A 22,894-nucleotide genomic window follows, 5' to 3' on the forward strand; every position below is an offset into this window, starting at 1 on the left:
ACCATCAGTGGTGTTCCCCTGGACTCTAAGCCTGAAATAAACCCCTTCCTCCCATAAGCTGCTTCCAGTAGGTTTTATGCAAGAGCTTTCATAACTGAGTATGACTCTAAGGAAAAGCTGACAGTGAATCCAGTCAATGGGCAGGAAATGGAGAACTTGTCAGGTGAGACCAAGAGAGTATGCTTTCCCATGAAGCAAAAAAATAAAAATAAAAATAAATGTTGCTGTGGGGCTTGAGAGTAGTGTCAGCACTCAGAAGAGTTCCCTGGGTGAAAGATGGGAGATGTCTTCAGAGCCAATGGGATGTGGGAAGTAAGGTACAAATGTTTTTTGGATGAAACTCAAGAGAAGTGGGTTTAGAGAAGACAGACTTACAGATGATACATCTTAGCTTCACAGAATTAATGAAAAATATGAAGGGAGGGAAGTGCTGGACCAGAAGACAGGGAAACTTCGCAAGTCAGGAGCAGAGGTCTTGTTTTCAAAGCTGGACTGTGTCCTTCAGATGTTCAGAACAGAGATATTCAAAGCAGAAAGTTTTAATATTTCTATTTTCTTAGTAAAAACTAAACTCTATCAAAAGGATATTCATTGCAGTCCGGTTCACATTGCTGGTAGAAATCACCCAACCAAGAGCAGCTTCTTGGAAAAAGAGATTTATTTTGGCTTACAGGCTCTAGGGGAAGCTCCACGATGGCAGGGAAAAACGATGGCATGAGCAGAGGATGGACATCACCCCCTGGCCAACATAAGGTGGACCACAGCAACAGGAGGGTGTGCCAAACACTGGCATGGGGAAATTGGCTATAAAGCCCATAAGCCCGCCCCCAATAATACACTCCCCCCAGGAGGCATTAATTCCCAAATCTCCATCAGCTGGGAACCTAGCATTCAGAACACCTAAGTTTATGGGGGACACCTGAATCAAACCACCACATTCCGCCCCTGGCCCCCATAAACTGATATCCATACATGATGTAAAATACAATGCATTCAGTTGGACTTTAAAAGTCCCCATAGTTTTTATCAATCTCAATCATGTTCATACATCCCCATAGTTCAAGATCTTTTTTTTTTTTAGTCCAAGATCTTTTAACTGAGCCATAGTACCAAAAAATAACCTTAAAAAAACCATAACAGCACAGAATAAGTATTCACAGTGCAAAAGATGGCATTGGACATAGCAAAGAAACATTCAACCAATACAAGATTTAAAACAACCAGGGCAAATATCAAACTGTAGCTTCAAGTCCAGCAACTCTAGCCAGTGACAAATCTTCAAGTCTGATAATTCTAACCAGCAACAAGTCTCTGGCATTCCAATTCCACCCCTCCAGCTAGGCTACTCACAGTCCTGGAAAACTTCATCAGGGCCAGCAGCTCCTCAGCAGCCATCTCATGGTCCCGGCATCTCCAATGGGTCTCCACTGCAATCCACGGTTCATCCTCATGGCCCCATGGGGTCTATATGCAGGCAACCAGCAAACCTGCTTCACACTGCCCATGGCCATTTCCAAAACACGACTGTGTTGCAAACTCAATGACCCTCTTTCCAGCATTTCTTATACTCCATGATACCAGGTAGGGTGCCAATTTGTTAATCCAGGGGGGAATAAAGCAGACTTTGAAGAACAGGACACTACTTGAGCACTCAGGCCCTTTCAAAAGAGTCTACATTCTTGTTGTCCCAGTGCAGGTCAGCTAGCCCAGTCTCAAAGGTTGTAATCTCTCAATTGCAGCTGAACGGGTAACAGTTCACCCAAAGATTTTTCTTTCTGTGCCATATCCTTCTGCTCACACCAGTTCATTTCTACGCAAAGCAACCCTGCACAACTTCTCAGGACACAGGCATAAGAGCAAGCTTCTCACACAAACTGCTAGCTAGCCCAGTCCAAGCAAAGCTCTTTCTCACCCTCATAAGCCAAACCTCATAGTCCATAGTTCTTACTGCATTCAGGTCTTCCAGCTCTGACCAGATTAGTCCATCAAGCTGTACTTACAGCACTGCAAGGCATCTCTTAGGCCAAGGTTTCAACTCCTTCCACATTCCTCTTGAAAATCAGCTCCAAAAGGCCAAAACCACATAGTCAGGTATCTAGCAGCAACCCCACTCCTTGGTACCACTTTACTGTTGCAGTCCGGTTCACATTGCTGGTAGAAATCACCCAACCAAGAGCAGCTTCTTGGAAAAAGAGATTTATTTTGGCTTACAGGCTCTAGGGGAAGCTCCACGATGGCAGGGAAAAACGATGGCATGAGCAGAGGGTGGACATCACCCCCTGGCCAACATAAGGTGAATCACAGCAACAGGAGAGTGTGCCAAACACTGGCATGGGGAAACTGGCTATAAAGCCCATAAGCCCACCCCCAACAATACACTCCCTCCAGGAGGCATTAATTCCCAAATCTCCATCAGCTGGGAACCTAGCATTCAGAACACCTAAGTTTATGGGGGACACCTGAATGAAACCACCACAATATTAGAGCCTTTCTATCGGATGGCAAAGTGGAGACAAAGGCTATTCTAATAAGAAGGAGGGAAAGTTGAAGGTGGTGAGCACAGAAGCAGCAGCAGCAGGTACAAGGAAGACATTCTGGACCGAGGGTCCCCACACAGCTGTGCAAGATCTTCTGAGAAAGTAATGCATTCAAAATTAGAAAAACCATCCTTAGCATCTTAGAAAAAAAAAAAAAAAAAACCTCAGGAAGTGAATTTCTCAAATCATAGAGAACAAGAAGACAAGGAGAACACACTGTTTCTCACACCTCAGAGCATCATAAGAAAGATGAGGCTGGAGAGATGGCTTAGAGGTTAAGTGCTTGCCTGTGAAGCCTAAGGACCCCGGTTCAAGGCTCTATTCCCCAGGACCCACATTAGCCAGATGAACAAGGGGGCACACACATCTGGAATTCATTTGCAGTGGATGGACGCGCTGGTGCACCCATTCTCTTTCTCTCTCTCAGCCTCTTTCTCTCTCTGTCTGTCTCTCTCAAGTAAATAAATAAAAATGAAACAAAAAATAAATTAAAACTTCAAAAATCACTTGTCTAACTTTATAAAAACATAGAAGATGAGCAGAGACACGTGGTTTAATCAACACACAAGCCCACTGCTTAGAATAGACAGTTAGCCCTTAGCATCTCCTCTGCTGCTAATATGCTTTTGAAGAAATTCACCATTCCAGATGGCTTTGGCACATGCAGGTCAGGAGTAAATATAATTTCAGAATCCTTGGAATGTAAAGCTAGAAGAAAAACTGTCAGTGACCACAGGCAATCTGTATAGGCTGGGATCTGAGAAACTACTGATACACACATTACTAAGCAAACTTTCAAAAAAGAAGCTTTTGACTTGTTCATTCCAGTGACCCAGGAATTACAAAGCAAGTTAAGGTATATTTCTTTACAAATTACAATACAGTCATATAATGGACTTCTGTACCACAAGTGAAATGCATGAAAATAAGGGAATAGCATTCATCCATACACATAAAATATTTCAAAGAAAATTGGACATACTGGTTTCATCTGAGAGACTTTAGCAGCTAAGAAACAGGAATAGATGAGAGATTTTTTACAGGATATATATATATATATATATATTTTTTTTTTTTTTTTGAGGCAGGGTCTCATTCTAGCCCAGGCTGATCTGGAACTCATTCTGCAGTCCCTGGCTGGCCTAAAACTCACAACAATCCTCCTGCCTCTGTCTCCTGAGTGCTGGGATTAAAGGCTTGCACTCCCACACCTAGTTTATGACACATTTTTATATTATTATTTTATTTATTATTTTAATACTTACTGAATTCTGAATTATATTAATTTGCTGTCACTTCAAATAATGAATAAAATGTTGAGATAAATGTACATATTTATATTTGCCATTTTCCTGACATATATTTCATAACAAAATATACCTAATACTAATATAAAAAAATAATCAAGAGACATAGATTTAAAATAAGATAAGGAAAAGGAGAAGAGTAATGTTGAGAAGTGAGTGCAGCAAATGCATGCACAGATGCCAGTGTAGCTCCAGGACTATGCACTGGGTATCAAAATGAAAACAGAAAACAGAATCAAACGTCTACAATGAGCTGACTAATCAGAAGAGAACCAGCTTGTAAAATTTCTCTCACATATCCATCTACAGTGGACACTTCCAGTACCCTCCACTACAGTTCCAAGGAACTTATACTTAGCATCATGGGGATTTGTACCATATAGGACTACCTGTGGCTTTTCCTCTAGGGACATTGTTTAGCTTCTTTAGGGCAGGTATCATGTCTCATAATGGCTCAGAACCCCAGACAATAACTAACACTAATGACCTGGTCATATAGAAAACAGTTCTCACTGATTCACCCAGTGAGGAGGCTGGGGATGTTACCTAACTGAGCTTTAAAAACAAACAAAAAAAAAGTCATACAACATTCTCAGTGAACTAAATGAAATTTCCATCTCAAAGAGTCACTCTCTATAGGTGATTTAACCAGACAGGATGTGAATGGAGAGAAGGAGCAGACAGACAGAATAGCAGATTTCCAATGGTCTCAGTTGATCTGAGGCATATCATCATCTTAAAAATGAAGAAGGACTACTTCAGGAGTGTCTCAAACAAGGAGACAGGAGGGTAAGAAAGGGAAGACAAGAAACACAGAAAGGGCCCTCAATCCAGCTTCTATGGCTTTACCACCTCAGCATATTTGCAGAAAAACGCACTGGCTATTTATGGCTGAAGGAAATGTGCCATCTGTGGCAGGAGGCAGAAAGAGAGAAGCAGCATTCTGAGTCCTGTCTATATTCAACAGGCATACACTGAATGTTGTTGGATGCTATATGAGACAGTGTTCCTTGCAAATCTGTTATTATTGCTTGATTTTCTCAAATCCATCTATGCCATGTTCAACTAACACACAAACAACCAGACTATACCACAGCAAGAATTCGGTATACCAATACCAAAACCTAAGATCAAATAACTCAACCTTTAATTAAGTAGTCAAGTTGGGGTTTTACTATCTGTTAACATTTTGTGTTATTTTTTTCTCAAAGTCCTGACATTAGTTTTCCAAGTCAAGTAATAACATAGTACTGAAAACCATCAGTTTTTACTGTTTTAGTAACACATCCATTCACTCTGCAAATGCTAACCATCTATAATGTACAGATATTGTTCTGTCCTCAGAATCACAATGATTCAAATGAATTCAGAAAGCCTAGCAAAGGGGCTGTAGAGATAGTTCAGTGTGTAAAGCAGTTGCCATGAAAACATGATCGAAACTTGGAGCGCCAGCACCCACACAAAATGTCAGGCATAGTAGCACATGCCTGTAATCTCAGTGCTGGGAGGCAGACGAAGGATCCCTGAGGAGCTTGTCTGGTCAGATTGTGAGCTCTGTATTCGGTAAGAGATTGTGTACCAAAGGAATAAGGTGAGGGCTAGAGAGATGGCTCAGCACTTAAGGCTCTTGCCTGCAAAGCATAATGGCATGAGTTCAATTCTCCAGGAACCAGTTTAATGCCAAATGTACAAGGTGGTACAAAAACATGAGTCTGGAGTTTGCAAGAGGCCCTGGGATGCCCATTCTTTTCTCTACCTGCCTCTTTCTCTCTCTCTCACTCTCTCAAATAAATAAATATTTTTAAAAGAATAAGGTGGAAAGTAATAGAGGAAAACACCAACATTGACCTCTGGCCTGAACACAGGTATGCACACACACTTGAACAGTCACTGCTGCCACACACAAACATGGGTGCACATACACACATGAGCACGTGTGCACATATCCATATGCAAGGAAAAAAAAACCTACGAAAGAATTAATGGGGAGCATGGAATTTCAGGGCAGGAAAACTTTACCTTATCTTTTTTAAAAGTTCATTTTTATTTGTTTATTTGAGAGAGAGAGAGAGAATGGGCACACCAGGGCCTCCAGCCACTACAAATGAGCTCCAGATGCATGTGTCGCCTTGTGCATATGGCTTAAGTAGGTCCTGGGGAATTGAACCTGGGTCCTTTGGCTTTTCAGACAAGTGCCTTAACCACTTAGCAATCTCTCCACCCCTCCTCTGTTTTTGCTTAGGGATTTTGTGTTAATGAAACATTTATACAGCAATATTCAGAGAAACTATATGTCTCTTTAATTCAAAAACAACAGACTTAATCCCTGAGAGGTGACTAGGCTGACGCTGACTTGTAGCACTCACTTGACTCTTAACAAGAGAATAAAGTACTGGCCTTCCAGGCCCTTTGTTTCCACATCTGTGCATTCAACTCAAAACAGATCAACAGTATTTGGAGAAACAAAGTCTAGAAAGTTCCAAAAGCCAAAACTTCTCCACAAAGCTCTATGCTGAATCAATGGGAATGGGGTGAAGTGTGGGCACCGCGTTGTAACCTGGAGATAATTTAAGACATGTAGGAGGATCTGTGCAAAAATCACACCATTGTGTCCAGAGAACACGGGTCTTCATGGGCATCCTGGAACCGACCCTCTGAAGTCTGAGGGCAACTGTACTGACTTGTTCACAGATGCTGACTTTCTTTGAAAGCTTTCTTTGAAGAGTAAATTTTATTTTTCATCATCAAAACATTCCTGTCAAGGAGTTAATAATGGTTATTACTAGAATTTTGCATGTTCAGCACATTTCACAGCTTCCAAAACATTTCCTTCCACAAATACTATTAAAGGTCACATGTGGTCACCACTAATCCAGTAGAGAAGGCAGACTCAGCATGCTGATTTCTAGGTGCCTATGGGTACTTTATCATTACTATGATTTCCATGGATCTCATGGCAACCTGAGGCCAAGAGGAGTCACAACACTGACAGTCAGCAGCCATCACACTCATCAGACAAGAAGAAAATTGGTGGCTAAGCATCTTAATCTAACTTCCTCACAAGCCAACACACTCGAGTGGTCAGGTTCCACCACTGTATGAGCTATGTTCTCTGGAGAGTAAAGCACACCTTGCACCACTCAGTACCTTAGGATCCTCACCTCCTTGCCCTCCAGCCAAAGACCTTCATTCCTACCTGGGAAAGAGGACAATCCTCTTCTCTCATCCTCTGTTGCCAATATATAGAGTCAAAAATCAACCACCAATTTCTCCTTCCTAAAAAGCCAACGTCACTGAATGATGCACTTCAAAAGAATCCAGGTTTTTAAAATTTTGTCACGTCAGAGGTGAGGCACTCAGTAAGTAAAGTGTTTGTCCCGAACCTGCATTTGAGCTCCGGAGCCCATGTAAAATGCTCAGCGTGATGGCACATGTCTGCAATCCCATCAGGCAGAGGGAACGTATAAAGGATAAATTCCTTCAGTCATGCTGAGACTCTCAAGTGATCACATTTCCCTGGAGGGACTAGCAAGAGCCTTTAAGCCTATCTTGAGTACAGAACACGTAGAGAAGGTCCAGTGGGTCTCTAGGAGCAGAGGTGCACAAAAGAAATGAGGATGAGGATCTGGACAAGTCACCAGAGCCTCAGAAAGATGCCTCCAGCTCTCACTCCTTAACACGCACACGTGCATGTGCACACACACACACACACACACACACACACACACACTCAGCCTGGCCCAACTTCAACCTGTATAAATTCTAGCCTGGTGATTCCAAAAACTCTCAGCAGGTCCAGGACTCTCAGGTCTCACAGCCATAGCACGGGGTCTCCTTCTACACGAGAAAACTGAGTGTACCGCACAGGCTTACCTCATAATGGGCCACGCGCTGGGATTCAGATATCAGTTGAGCACTGCACACTTTGCAGTAACTGTCTGTAAATAAATCCTGATCAATATCGGAGGACTTCATCAGGCTAAAAAAAAAAATCAACAGAAAAAAAAGTAAGTGCATTGCTCTAATACTAATGAACATCAATACCATGTGAAAAGCCAGGATCTCTGCAACCAGTCTGAAGGGGGCAACAACAGGGTAAGACTCTCCAAACTGTGATGTTGCCATACCAACTAACCATAAGCTTCTAATTTATTTTTTTCTTATAAATAGCTGGTAGGGCTGCTGCAACTCTAAAAATTAAAGAATCCAACTTTAGTGTCTCTGATTGAATAAACCAAACTCATGTCTAAGGCTTATCAAGAACTTTTATGGAAGGATAATAATACACAAGATATATACATATACATATACATACACATACACATACACATACACATACACATACACATATACATACATATGTACATACATATATGTGAGAGAAAGAGGCAGACACTGAGAGAGAAAGATTGGGCACACCAGAGCTTTGAGCAGCTGCAAACTCCAGATGCTTGTGCCATCCTGTGCATCAGACTTACATGGGTCCTGTGGAATTGAACCTAAGTCCTTTGGCTTTGCAGGCAAGCACTTTGACCACTAAGCCATCTCTATTGCCCCCAAGATATATATTAACAAAGTACCAAGTATCTAATATGTAATATCAGAAAGTAGGTCAAAAGTATCCTGATACATCCATTCATTAGAAATTGAAATGGCTTCCAAATTCAAAAGAAGTTTCAAAGCAGGCATGTGCCATATCATGTTGAACTTGTTTGAAAATATATATGTGGATAGGAAAACATTACAAGCTTTAACAAAATTTAAATAGCAGGTATCTTTTAGAAACTATTGGTAATTACTTTGTAATATTTTGGTTTTTAAAAATAGCTACCAACAGGGGGACCCCCACTGCCATGGTTCAGGCACACAGTGACATCAAGCCATCCTCCCTCCCCCACCCCAGGCACTGGTTCTGGGGAGCCTGCACTGCTTTGGTTTGGGCACACAGCTCCTCCAAGTCATTCTCCCTTCCCTTCCCTGGCCATTGCAGCTAAGATACACACAACTCATTAGTTTGAGCATATAGTTACCTCCAAGTTACTTTTCTTTACCTTTCCATGGTAGCAAAGAGTTTGTCCTCGGAGCTGGGGGACCTGCACCATATTAGATGGGATATATAGTTGCCCATGGAATTCTACCTTCCCTTCTCCAGCTGTCTGACCAGGGTTTCTGCAAATGGAGCTGGGGTCCTACATGAGTTGGGACATAGCTGAAGCTTAGCCAAGATCACCTCAGCTACTGCATCCACAAAGCACCACCAAGTATCTCCAAGACTGAATTCCAAGAGGCACAGAGAAGAGCAAATGCAGATGAACACAAAGAAATGCCAAACACCATCCCAAATACCCACTTCACACATGTGTGCTGAAAAGACTTGACCCACACACTATAACTCAATACATATGGCTCAATGCAAAATGAGTAACATGAAAAAACAAGCCGATATGTCTTCCCAAAGAACTACCAGTCACAACCTAGCACCCCCTTAAGGGGAACTTAGAGGACATTCTAGGAAAAGAACTGAAAGGAATTATGAATCTATACAAAGAACTCAAAGAGGACATGGATAAATGCCTGTGTGAAATCCTGGGTGAATACAAAGATGACACAAATAAATGCCTAAATGAATTCCAAGAGAACTCAAAGAGTTACATAAAATGAGGAAGTCAAACCTGGATAGAAAAATAGATTTTCATACAAGAATAGAAATACTGAAGAATAGCAAAACTAAAATGAAGCTGGAAACGGAAAGTACAAGTTCACAATCTCCTCCAATAGAATGAATTAAGAAGAAAATAGAATATCAGGCCCTGAAGACAAGGTACAGGAAGTGAATCAGTCAGCCAAAAACAATTACGCTAAAGAAAAGTTCAAAATATACATAAACAGAATACCATGAAAAGACCAGTGTACAAATAATCAGTCTAGAACTTCAGACCAATGACATAGAAAATATTTGCACCAAATAATACTTAATGGAGAGAGACTGGAGGAATTCCCATTAAGATCAGGAACAAGACAGGGACGTCCTCTCTCACCTCTGCTTTTCAATATAGTTCTGGAAGTCCTAGCTCAAGCAATAAGACAGGAGAAGGAAATAAAAGGGATACAATTTGGAAAGGAAGAAGTTAAGTTAGCTCTATTCGCTGATGACATGATTGTATATGTAAGAGACCCAAGAGACTCCATCCCAAAACTCCTGATGGTGATTAACTCCTATAGAAAAGTAGCAGGATACAAAATCAATGCACAAAAATCGGTAGCATTTCTGTATGCATATGACAAAGATACAGAAAAAGAAATAAGGGACATAGTCCCATTTTCAATAGCAAAAAAATAAAATAAAATAAAATACCTTGGAATAACATTAACCAAGGAAGTAAAAGATCTATACAACGAAGATATAAAAACTCTCAAAAAAGAAATTGAGGAGGACTTGAGAAGATGGAAAGACCTCCCATGCTCCTGGATAGGCAGAATTAACATTGTGAAGATGACAATCCTACCAAAGGCAATATATAGATTTAACGCAATTCCAATTAAAATCCCTACAGTGTTCTTCACAGAGATAGAAAAAATGATCTCAAATTTCATATGGAAAGGCAGAAGGCCTCATATATCCATACATATCCTCAGCAAAAGAAATAACTCTGGTGGTATCACCATACCTGCTCTAAAGCTATACTACAAAGCTATAGTAATAAAAACAGCATGGTACTGGCATAAAAACAGGAGTATATACCAATGAAATAGAATTGAAGACCTGGATTTTGGGTCAAGCAACTATAGCTATTTGATATTTGACAAAGGCCCGAATAATATAGGCTGGAAAAAAGATAGCATCTTCAACAAATGGTGCTGGACAAACATGCAGGAAACTAAAACTTGACCTACACATTTCACCATGCACTACACTCAAATCCAAATGGAACAAAGACCTCAACATAAGACCAGAAACGCGAAAACTACTGGAAGAAGATTTAGGAAGTACTTTCCATGATATAGGAATGGAAAAAGACTTCCTGAACAAAACCCCAGTGGCTCAAGTTCTTAAACAGTCACTCAACCAATGGGATCATATGAAATTGAATAGTTTCTTTCCAGACAAGCATATAATAAGCAAAGGCAATAGAATACCCACAGAATGGGAGAAAATATTTGCAGGTTATCCAACTGATAGAGGCCTAATCTCTAGAATCTACAAAGAACTCAAAATTCTAAACAATAAGAAGACAAACACCCCACTCACAAAATGGGACACAGAGTTGAACAGGCAGTTCACAGAGGAAGATATACAAATGGAAAACACACACTTAAGAAAATGTTCATTATCCCTAATCATCAGAGAAATGCAAATTAAAACAACTATAAGATTCCACCTTACCCCAATAAGGATAGCCAACATCAAAAAATCAAATGAAAATAAATACTGACGAGGATGTGGAGAAGCAGGAACACTCATTCACTGTTGGTGGGAATGTAGGATGGTACAACCACTTTGGAAAGCAATATGGAGACTCCTGAAAAAGCTGACTATAGAAATACCAACAGACCCAGTTATACCCTTACTGGGCATCTACCCTAAAACCTTCAAACCACAGGCCAGAGAAATTTTCTCAACCATGTTTGTAGCAGCTCAATTCATAATAGCTAAAAGCTGGAATCAACCCAGATGTCCATCACTAAAAGAATGGATAACTAAAATGTGGTATATCTACACAATGGAATTCTATATAGCAGTAAGAAAAAAACGACACAAAGAAATTTGAGGAAAAATGGTTGAACCTGGAACAGATCATTCTCAGTGAACTTACCCAATCACAGAAAAAAAATCGACACATAGTCTCACTCATCTACAACACCTAACCTGAATCTATCCAAGATACCTTACATACCCATCAAGCACCTCATGGACTAGACACTAGATGAATGGGGAGGGCGGGGAGGGCATCGAAGGGTGGAAAACAGTAATCTGGACCCAAACGGCAATGGTACCATAAAATTCTACTTCCTAAAAGGCAGACCAAATGGCTGAACTTTCACTAGACCCTTACAGGAAACACCTGAACCACAAGACACTGGAGAGTGTAGAATCAAGACTAACCTAAATCTTCTACATCTTCCCTCCTACCTCTCCCCCTCCCCCCTCTCTCCTCTCTAACTCTTGAATATTAGTTATGTTTTTCCTCATTTTCTTAGTGGGCACTGAACTGTAAGCCCCACTACCAGCATGGGGCTACCATCCACAATGAGCTTTTGATCAGAGAAACCTACAAGGTTTCCCAAAACAATAACAGACTTCTGTCAGAGTACTTGATGACCCACAAAGGCCAGTGGTATACCCTATTGCTAAAGACTCCATAACCAGCTGACATGTAAAATGGAACAGTGCGGCTGGAAGCCAGGAGAGAGTCAGTCCCCAGACAGTCAGCGTGTCTAGTGCCAGAAGGTGCTACATGGGCGACTGGGGGAAATGACCAATATCTGTCCAAGCAACTCATGGTCTAACCTAATTAGCAACAAATAACCTGGTGTGATGCCCACACAAGTGCAATAGTGGCACACAGCCATGGTGGGGAACCAACTGTTCTTGATTTGGCTAACTGATCCCCTCAGTGGTACGAGACCCATAGCTGGAGCTGGCAAACAAGTCAGAACCATATCCAAACATAAGCCCACCCTCCAATATCAAGCTACCATTAATCATGGGATACAAGAGGGCCTATACCTATTGAACTCACTATCAAAAAAGTAAGTGTTATCTCAATTTTCTGGGTGCTAACTTACTCTCCATTGGAGAATCTGCTTCTCTAAGGAGAGAGCTGCCCCAACATACCACAAAAGAGGCCCAACTGAAACTAAAGAAATTTGGCAAAACAAGCAAGGGTGCTGTTTTCCTGATGAACCGGATACCAGACAAAGGGGAAGGAGACCAATACAGAGAAAAATCAACTCCTACAAAATCAGAGAGCCAGAGCCTCAGAGGCCCCCAACACCTCAACACTGAAGCAGACCAAAAATGAACCCAACATGGCTCAGGGAAATTTTGTGGACGAGGGGGCGGAAAGAATGTCAGAGTCACATGTTGGGTCATGATATGCAGAGACATTTATCGTACCAATAACTGTGGACTAACTCCACAATGCATGACCCATTTACATCAACAATGAGGGTCCATTGGGAGGGGATAGATCATGGATGAACCTAAACAATGGTATCAAACTACCTGTATTTGCTGAAAAGAAAACTAATAAATTAAATTTTTTAAAAAAGGAAAATATTTGCAATAAAATTAAAGAAGAAAAATTCCCAAATAAAGCAAAAGTGATACCCATCCAGACAGTGAACACCAAATAGACAAGACCAGAAAAGATACACTCTACCTCATGTTATAGTCAAAACACTAAATTCTCAGAACAAAGGAAGGGTATTGACAGCCCCAAGAGAAAAACCTCTAGTCATATATAAAGGAACTCATATCAGAATAGCAGCCAATTCTTCAATGGAAACTCTATGAGTAAAATTAGCATGGCGTGATGAACTTCAAGTACCAAGAACTCTATAGCTGCCAATTCAAAATACTATAACCAGCAAAGTTACCTCTCATCATAGAAGGAGAAAGGAAAGTTTTCCACTGTGAAAGCAAGCCAAGGAAATTTGTGACCACTAGCCAACTATACTGACAATATAGAAAATAGTCCATCAAGGAAAAAAATGAACACACTAAAGAGAATACAGGATGAAAAAATAATAAAGAATGCTACAATAGTTGTTAAGCCAATGAAAACTAAGAAAGTATCAAACACCGCAAAATCTTCCACATGTCAGATTTAAACTCACATTTTTCAATAATAACTCTAAATATAAATGGTCACAATTCCCCAATCAAAAGAAAAGAGGATCTATTCTTTCTCTGCCTTCAAGAAACTCTCTGAGCAGTTAAAGATAGATATTACTTTAGGGTAAAAAGATAGAAAAAAATTCCAACCAAAATGGTGTCAGGAGAAAAGCAAGAGTCGCTATTTTAATACCTAACAAAATGGACTTCAAACCAGAATTAATCAGAAGAGATAAAAAGGTCACTTCATATTGACTAAAGGAACAATCTACCTAGAGTACGATATAATTCTAAACACAGGCACTGGATACAAGTGAACCTAATTTTAGAAAACAAATACTTACTAATATAAAGTAAGAGCAATTTCAACACCTTACCTTCACCAATAGATAGGTCATGTGGACAAAACAGTAAGTAGAGAGCCACTGGAGCTAAATGATGAATCTGTAGAGAATACACATTGTTCCCAGAATCCCATGGACCTTCCTCAAGAATGGATGACATATGAGGACACAAAGTAATTCTCAACAAATTTAGAAAAGCTGAAATCATTTCTTGTACTTTATCTGAACACAATGAAATAAAGCACAGATTCATTGAGATTAAACAACATACTATTGAACAATGATTGGTCATTGAGGAAATCAAAAATTTACAGAACTGAGTGAAAATGAAAGCATAACATATTAAAACCTATAGAACAAAATAAAAGCAGTCCTAGAAGGAAATTTTCTAGCTCTAAATGCCTCTACTACAAACACAGAGAGATCTTAATTCACAATTTAATGATGCACCTGAAGACCTTGGACAAACAAGAGCAAACAAGACCTTAAAGTATTAGAGAAAAAGAAGTGATTAAGATCAAGGAAGAATGCAAAGAAACAGAAACAACAACAAAAAAAAATCAAATAATTGATGAAACCAAGAGTGATTAAGATCAAGGAAGAATCCAAAGAAACAGAAACAACAGCAAAATCAAACAACTGATGAGACCAAGATTTGGTTCTTTGAAAAGATAAACAAGGTTGACAAATGCTTAGCATGATCAATGAAAAGAAAGTGAGATAGTATTAGTAATGAAAAAAGGAGACATTGCAACAGATACCAGTAAGACTTAAATCACCATATGGCATATTTCAAAACCCTGTATTCCACCAAATTGGAAAATCTAAAAAAAAATGGATAGATTTCTAGATGCACATGACTTACCAAAGCTAAGCCAAGATGAGATGAATAATATAAACAGATCTATAACAAGAAATGCATTTGAAGCAATACTAAAACATCTCCCAGCAAAAAGAAAATCCAAGTCCAGATGGACTCACTGCAGAATTCTGCCAGAACTTTAAATAAAATCAAAACCACTGCTTCTCAAGTTATTCTATAAAATAGAAAAGGAAGGAACACTACCTAAATCCATCTACAAAGCCAGCATTATACTAATACAAAAACCAGGTAAAGGGCTGAAGAGATTGCTTAGTGGTTAGGGCACTTGCTCGCAAAGCATAAGGACTCAGGTTAGATTCCCCAATACCCATGTAATCCAGAATCACAATGTGGCACATGGGTCTGGAGTTCATAACAATGGCTAGAGGCCCTGGCATACCTGTTCATTCTCTCTCTCTCTCTCTCTCTCTCTCTCCATATATATATATACATACACATACATACATATATACATACCTTCCTCTTTTTCCCTCAAATAAATAAATAAATAAATTTTTAAAATGACAAAAAAGGTAAGAACAAAACCAAAGCAAAACAAACAAACAAAAAATTTTGTGGGCAAATATACTGAAAAGAAAATCAAGGAAGCAGTTCCATTCAGAATAGCCACAAAAAAAATTCAATTCAGAATATCCCTAACTAAGGAACTGAAAAATTTCTTCAATGAAACTTTTAAAACACTGGAAAACTCATTGAGGAAGACATCCAAAGATGAAAAGATATCACAATTGTAAATTAGAATTAATATTGGGAAAATGGCCATGATACCAAAAGCAATATACAGATTCAATTTCGATCCCAGTTAAGATTTCAGTACCATTCTTCCCAGAAATAGAAAAAAATTTTGTTTTAAATGGTACTGGGAAAACTGAATGTCTACTTTAAAAAAATAGTTTGCTATTTATTACAGAAGAGGGCAGACAGAGAGAATGAGTATGGGCACTCCAAGGGCCCTCAGCCACTGCAAATGAATTTCAGACACATGTGCCAGTTTGTGCATCTGGCTTTACACTGGCACTAGGGAATTGAACCCAGGCCTTTTAGGCTTGGCAAGCAAGCACTTTTAACCACTGATTAATTTCTCCAGCCTCAAAGAATAATGAAACTTGACCCTCATCTTTCACCCAGCATAAAAACAAGTCCAGAAGGATCAAGAACCTCTGAAACTATGAATTGGGTAATAGAAAAAGCATGAGGAACACCTGAAGATACAGTTATAGGGAAGTACTTTCTGCATGGGGCTCTAATAGCCCAGGTGATAAGACAAACAATCAATAAATGGGACCTCATGAGCTGATAAGATTTTGTACAACTAAGTAAACCAACAACTGAGTCAAGAGGCAGCCTACAGAATGGAAGAAAAATTTTGAGAACAACACACCTGACATAGGATTATTATTCAGAATATACAAAAAAACTTTAAAAACTAAATTAAAACAATAAAACAATCCAATAAAAATGGGTTTTGGATCTGAACAGACAGTTCTCAAAAGAAAAAATACAAATGGCTAATAAATATTTTAAAGTGTTCAACATTTTAATCTATCAGGGAAATACATATTAAAGCTACTTAGACATTCCACCTCACTCTAGTCAGAATGGCTATCATCAAGAAATCAAATAAATGACAATAAATGCTGGTGAGGATGTGGAGAAAGAGAAATTTTTATTCACTGTTGATGGATGTATAAGCTTACACAGGCATTATGGGAACCTGTACGGAGGTTTCCAAAGAAGCTAAAAATAGATTTATCATATGACCCAGCTATAGCAATCATGAGCATGTACCCTATGGACTCTACAGTGCACTATATAGATATGTGCTCATCCATGTTTATTGTCACTGTATTCACAATAGCTAGGAAATAGAACCTAGATTCTCAAGAGATGAATTGATAGTGAAGATGTGTTAAATATACAATAGAACTTTATTCAACTGTAAAGAAAATGAAATAACTAAATTTTCAGGAAAATTGATGGACCTAGAAAATAGTATAAGCGAGGTAACCCAAGTCCAGAAAGACAGATATGGCATATTTTCTGCAGATGCTAGCTTAAATTTCTAGGTTTGTATCTAAGTTGATGTAAAAGTTAGTAGAAGCCAGAATGCTAGGAACCATAATGGGGCAAGAAGGGAGAGCTTAAAGGGATGGGATAGCAGGTACCTAAGTAGAGGGTGAAATACTATAGGTGAAAGAGTTTAAATGTGGTCAGAGGAGGAGGATAGAAGAGAAGAGAGAGTGGGGGAGTATTAAGCAACACTAAAAGACATTATGAAAATGCCATAGAGAAAGCTACTTCCTTGTTAGCTAATTATATTTTTTAAAGAGAGAGAAATTGAGAATCTGGAAAAAAGAAACTTGCAGAGGTGGAATATGTTGCTCACAGAAGCTATAGGTTGTTATAGGAAAATCTGAGGGATATCTCCCAGTGCCTGTTGACCAGGAAGGTACCTGAGATCCCCAAAAGAATATAGGTTGTTACCAACACTGGACACACTAGATAATAAGTTCCTGTAGCTGAAGGAACCACATGCTTTGGTTGCAGAACACTAAGAAATCAAGCCATAAATATTCTGAAAGCCGCAAACCAGCTGGTTAGCAGTCTTGGTGCTAGAAATGCTATACCAACTGCTGAGGAAGAAGTCATCATTAGTCTTACCCAGGGTGGAATCCACCACACCCTATGCACAACCACCTAGTCAAACAAAATGCACTCACTGTTATAATTCTGGCATGACTCTTGGGAGGAGAAGAGTAACCAACTGCTTTTTCATTGGATCTGAGGCCTGCTGCACAAAAGAAAACTTATGCCTGGTAGTGAAAACACAGTCCAATCCTGTTTCAAAATCTATACTAGGTCCCCGTGAATGAGAAAGTGGCATGTCAGAAATGTGTCTAAACAGTGGAAGGGTCATGTTATCGCCTAAAAATGCACCCCAGTGCATCAGAGCTCCCACAAACTGCACTGCATTTCACCTTGTCCCTGTTAAGCAAGCAAAACCTGTATCAAAAGCATTGCTTGAAGAGGCCCGATTATGCCAGATGACAGTTCATGCAGAGGTCAGAAAATATCAGAAGACACTGCATGGAGATGTCAGGGAATTTCAGGTGACACTGCTGAGAGGTCAGGGAATATCAGAAGACACGGCATGGAGAGGTCAGGGAATCTCCGATGACACTGCATGAAGAGGTCAGGGAATCTCAGAAGACACTGCATGGAGAGGTCAGGGAATCTCAGAAGACACTGCATGGAGAGGTCAGGGAATCTCCGATGACACTGCATGAAGAGGTCAGGGAATCTCAGAAGACACTGGATGGCGAGGTCAGGGAATCTCAGATGACACTGCATGGAGAGGTCAGGGAATCTCAGATGGCACTGCATGCAGAGGTCAGGGAATCTCAGATGACACTGCATGGAGAGGTCAGGGAATCTCAGATGACACTGCATGGAGAGGTCAGGGAATCTCCGATGACACTGCATGAAGAGGTCAGGGAATCTCAGAAGACACTACATGGAGAGGTCAGGGAATCTCAGAAGACACTGCATGAAGAGGTCAGGGAATCTCAGAAGACACTGGATGGCAAGGTCAGGGAATCTCAGATGACACTGCATGGAGAGGTCAGGGAATCTCAGATGGCACTGCATGCAGAGGTCAGGGAATCTCAGATGACACTGCATGGAGAGGTCAGGGAATCTCAGATGACACTGCATGGAGAGGTCAGGGAATCTCAGAAGACACTGCATGGAGAGGTCAGGGAATCTCAGAAGACACTGCATGGAGAGGTCAGGGAATCTCAGATGGCACTGCATGCAGAGGTCAGGGAATCTCAGAAGACACTGCATGGAGAGCTCAGGGAATATCAGAAGACACTGCATGGAGAGATCAGGGAATCTCAGAAGACACTGCATGGAGAGGTCAGGGATTCTCAGAAGACACTGTATGGAGAGGTCAGGGAATCTCAGAAGACACTGCATGGAGAGGTCAGGGAATCTCAGATGACACTTCATGGAGAGCTCAGGGAATCTCAGAAGACACTGCATGGAGAGGTCAGGGAATCTCAGAAGACACTGCATGGAGAGATCAGGGAATCTCAGAAGACACTGCATGGAGAGCTCAGGGAATCTCAGAAGACGCTGCATGGAGAGGTCAGGGAATCTCAGAAGACACTGCATGGAGAGGTCAGGGAATCTCAGAAATCACTGCATGGAGAGGTCAGGGAATCTCCGATGACACTGCATGAAGAGGTCAGGGAATCTCAGAAGACACTGTATGGAGAGGTCAGGGAATATCAGAGGACACTGCATGGAGAGCTCAGGGAATCTCCGATGACACTGCATGGAGAGGTCAGGGAATCTCAGAAGACACTGGATGGTGAGGTCAGGGAATCTCAGAAGACACTGCATGGAGAGGTCAGGGAATCTCCGATGACACTGCATGGAGAGGTCAGGGAATCTCAGAAGACACTGCATGAAGAGGTCAGGGAATCTCAGAAGACACTGCAAGGAGAGGTCAGGGAATCTCAGATGACACTGCATGCAGAGGTCAGGGCATCTCAGATGACACTGCATGGAGAGGTCAGGGAATGTCAGATGACACTGCATGGAGAGGTCAGGGAATCTCAGAAGACACTGCATGGAGAGGTCAGGGAATCTCAGAAGACACTGCATGGAGAGGTCAGGGAATCTCAGAAGACACAGCATGGAGAGGTCAGGGAATCTCAGAAGACACTGTATGGAGAGGTCAGGGAATCTCAGAAGACACTGCAAGGAGAGCTCAGGGAATCTCCGATGACACTGCATGGAGAGGTCAGGGAATCTCAGAAGACACTGCATGGAGAGGTCAGGGAATCTCAGAAATCACTGCATGGAGAGGTCAGGGAATCTCGGATGACACTGCATGGAGAGCTCATGGAATCTCAGAAGACACTGCATGGAGAGGTCAGGGAATCTCAGAAGACACAGCATGGAGAGGTCAGGGAATCTCAGAAGACACTGTATGGAGAGGTCAGGGAATCTCAGAAGACACTGCATGGAGAGCTCAGGGAATCTCAGAGGACACTGCATGGAGAGCTCAGGGAATCTCAGAAGACACTGCATGGAGAGGTCAGGGAATCTCAGAAGACACTGCATGGAGAGCTCAGGGAATCTCAGAAGACACTGCATGGAGAGCTCAGGGAATCTCAGAAGACACTGCATGGAGAGGTTAGGGGATCTCAAAAGACACTGCATGGAGAGCTCAGGGAATCGCAGATGGCACTGCATGGAGAGGTCAGGGAATCTCAGAAGACACTGCATGGAGAGGTCAGGGAATCTCAGATGGCACTGCATGGAGAGGTCAGGTAATCTCAGATGACACTGCATGGAGAGGTCAGGGAATCTCAGAAGACACTGCATGGAGAGGTCAGGGATTCTCAGAAGACACTGCATGGAGAGGTCATGGAATCTCAGATGACACTGCATGGACAATTCAGGGATACTGAGATAAGAGTGTATGGAGATGTCAGGAAATCTTTGAAAATAGTGTGTAGAGAGGTCATGCAGCCTCTAAGACACTGAATGGAAAGGTCAGAGAATCTGAGAAAAAATGCTGTAAAGAGAGGTCATGGTATCTCAAACAACACTGTATGAAGAGGCCAGAGTATCTCAGACAACAGGAGCATGTCATGCTAGCTGAAGTTCTTTTTAGTCCAATGCTTTTGTCTTTTCTATAAAACTGGCTAAAGCTGCATTAGTGGTTGGTGGTGTGGCCAAAACACTACCTATGTTGCAGTATTCCATTCTCAGTGTGATCCTGCAATATCACAAGGCGAATGATGCCATGTGATTTTGTTGCAGAAGACACTGTGATCTGCATGGACTTAGAACTTACCCAGCCAGTGACTTCTCTACCATTAGCAAGAAATCATAAAATATAGACATAGTAATGGGTAAGTTATGATTTATTTTAAGATACAGTAATAAATAGGAGAAGAAGAAAACCTGCAAGTTGAAGAAAAACCCCATCCCATAAAGAGCAGGAATCTATGTCATGACTTGGAACAGTATTTTTTCATCAATTGGTCATTCATTTCAAATGGGTTTCACTGCCAAGTTCAAACATTTTTGAAGGACCTTGATTGGCTGGTGCGCACAGGACAGGGACCTAGACTCCAAACGGGCCCACCTGAGATATTGCCAGCCCACAAGGAGTTAAGGAAAAATCAGGACACTAAATCTTATCGCCATCTTGGATCAGACTTGAGTTTCAATCTTGTCAGAGTTGAGGGTGGCACCCATGTTTGTTCAGACCTGTGTCTATAGCTGATTACCTGTAAAAAGAAAGCTACCTGGCTCCTATATCCCATCAATAGTGACTGAGTCGCTCAGCTCTCTGCATCTCGGGGTGTTTTTTGCCCTTAAATGTGGAGATGATGTTAGCCATGCCTCTTTAGAAAACTGAAGTGAAGCTACAACAGGGAAATTTACAAGAGCATGATCCAACTCTGCATGGTGGCGAGAACATCATCATATTCTCAGTTACTTCCTGACAGTGGTGAAACATTGGCAAAATCTCAAGCAGTGTAACAAAATGAAGGACCGGGGTCAATTTTAAGTGATTTTGAAACCATCTGAATGAAGAGCTAAGACATATAAATATAGTACCTGCCTAAACTTCAAGGCAATCTGCTTCAATGACTTCGGTGCACTTTATTTCTTTGGCCTTGATTCCAGGGGCCCTTTCAAGGTACTTGTATTAAGTGAGTCAAAGAGTCAGCCTTTGGTCCTAAAAGACAAAGTTAAGTACCTCTGTATTCTGGCCAACCAATAATGATATCCAATATTAAAGACCACTGAGTCTCACCACTAACATGAACAAGTCATTTCTGGAAGCCTCATTTCTGATGTTGGCCACAGCAAATAGTGGAGTTCCACATCTACCATGCCTGGTGACTTACTACCCCACATGATGAGGCCTGTTCCAGGGAGGCTGGAACTTTTTGATATTTTTTTTTTTCCTTCGGTTGAATCATCTTTGTTCCAGTGTAGCTTTTATTCATTAAGTCTGTCTTAGGTATATCATATAACAGTTCTATTCTCCGTCTTTCATTAAATATCTTCCTTCAGTTCTCCCTGCTTCCAAGTCTTCCCCTGCACCACCACTGTGGTCTGTGCATTTCACTATGATGCATCTTCACAAGGAGTAGTGCCAGGGACAGAAGGAGGCACTCCAGAGACAGACTAACTGGGACAGAGGATTTGCAAACATCAACTGTCATTTGCTATGGTCTCTATTCACATGTAAGAATGAAAACGGGGAGGAGGACTTTTTATGATGGGTGAATGTAGTATAACATTTTGAAATGTCAAACAAGAAAATGAAAACTTAAGCATTTTTAAAGCCAAGTTCCTCTAAGTGGTTGTTTTAAGTTTCATCATGTTCTCTGCTGTTTCTAGTAAATGTGTGAAGATGGATTCATGTGTGACCTGTTTAATAGGAATTTCCACACTCCCCGTATACTCCTTCCTCATTATACAATCAACTGCAGGAATCAAACACTGTGAAAGGATATTTAAGGTACGCATTGGACCAAGAGAGGCCGTAGGAGTCTGTGTCTCAGTGTAGCAGCTGTGTGGCAGAAATAGCTTTAAAAACAGAATATAAAATGTGTATACTGAAAAAAATTCAAAAGAAGAGAAAATATCATGGCTTTTTCCACCATTTTATATAAGAATATTGATTTGACTAGGTCCATACACAAAAATTAAAAAAAAAAACAGGCAATAAAGACCCATGTGGATCCTCTAAGACATGAATGAAATAGCCAAATCTAGGAAATTCCAGTAGGAGGCAATTACTGGACACATGTCAGCCTGGTGTGTGCATGAAGCCTTTCTCCAAGAAAAGAGAACTCTCTGTACAGGTCACTTTAGACAAGCCAAAGGTCCCACTTATGATATAGACAGATTCTCCAAAGGAAAAGCTGCCTCTTTCTCCCCTCCTC

General features: G+C 40.9%; 1 protein-coding gene across 3 annotated transcripts in view; it reads right to left on the bottom strand.

Annotated features, from left to right (window-relative positions):
• The window catches only part of Zmat4 (zinc finger matrin-type 4), a 430,717-nt gene that overhangs the window by 323,140 nt on the left and 84,683 nt on the right, over positions 1-22,894 (bottom strand). For all 3 annotated transcript variants that reach the window (XM_045131372.1, XM_045131370.1, XR_006632928.1), the window contains exon 2: positions 7,718-7,823. In XM_045131372.1, coding sequence (XP_044987307.1) covers positions 7,718-7,819 — 102 coding nt within the window. In that variant the 5' untranslated portion in view covers positions 7,820-7,823. The remainder of the gene's footprint in view (positions 1-7,717; positions 7,824-22,894) is intronic.

The sequence above is a fragment of the Jaculus jaculus genome, chromosome 12 (assembly GCF_020740685.1).
Source record: "Jaculus jaculus isolate mJacJac1 chromosome 12, mJacJac1.mat.Y.cur, whole genome shotgun sequence".
Lineage (NCBI taxonomy): Eukaryota > Metazoa > Chordata > Mammalia > Rodentia > Dipodidae > Jaculus > Jaculus jaculus.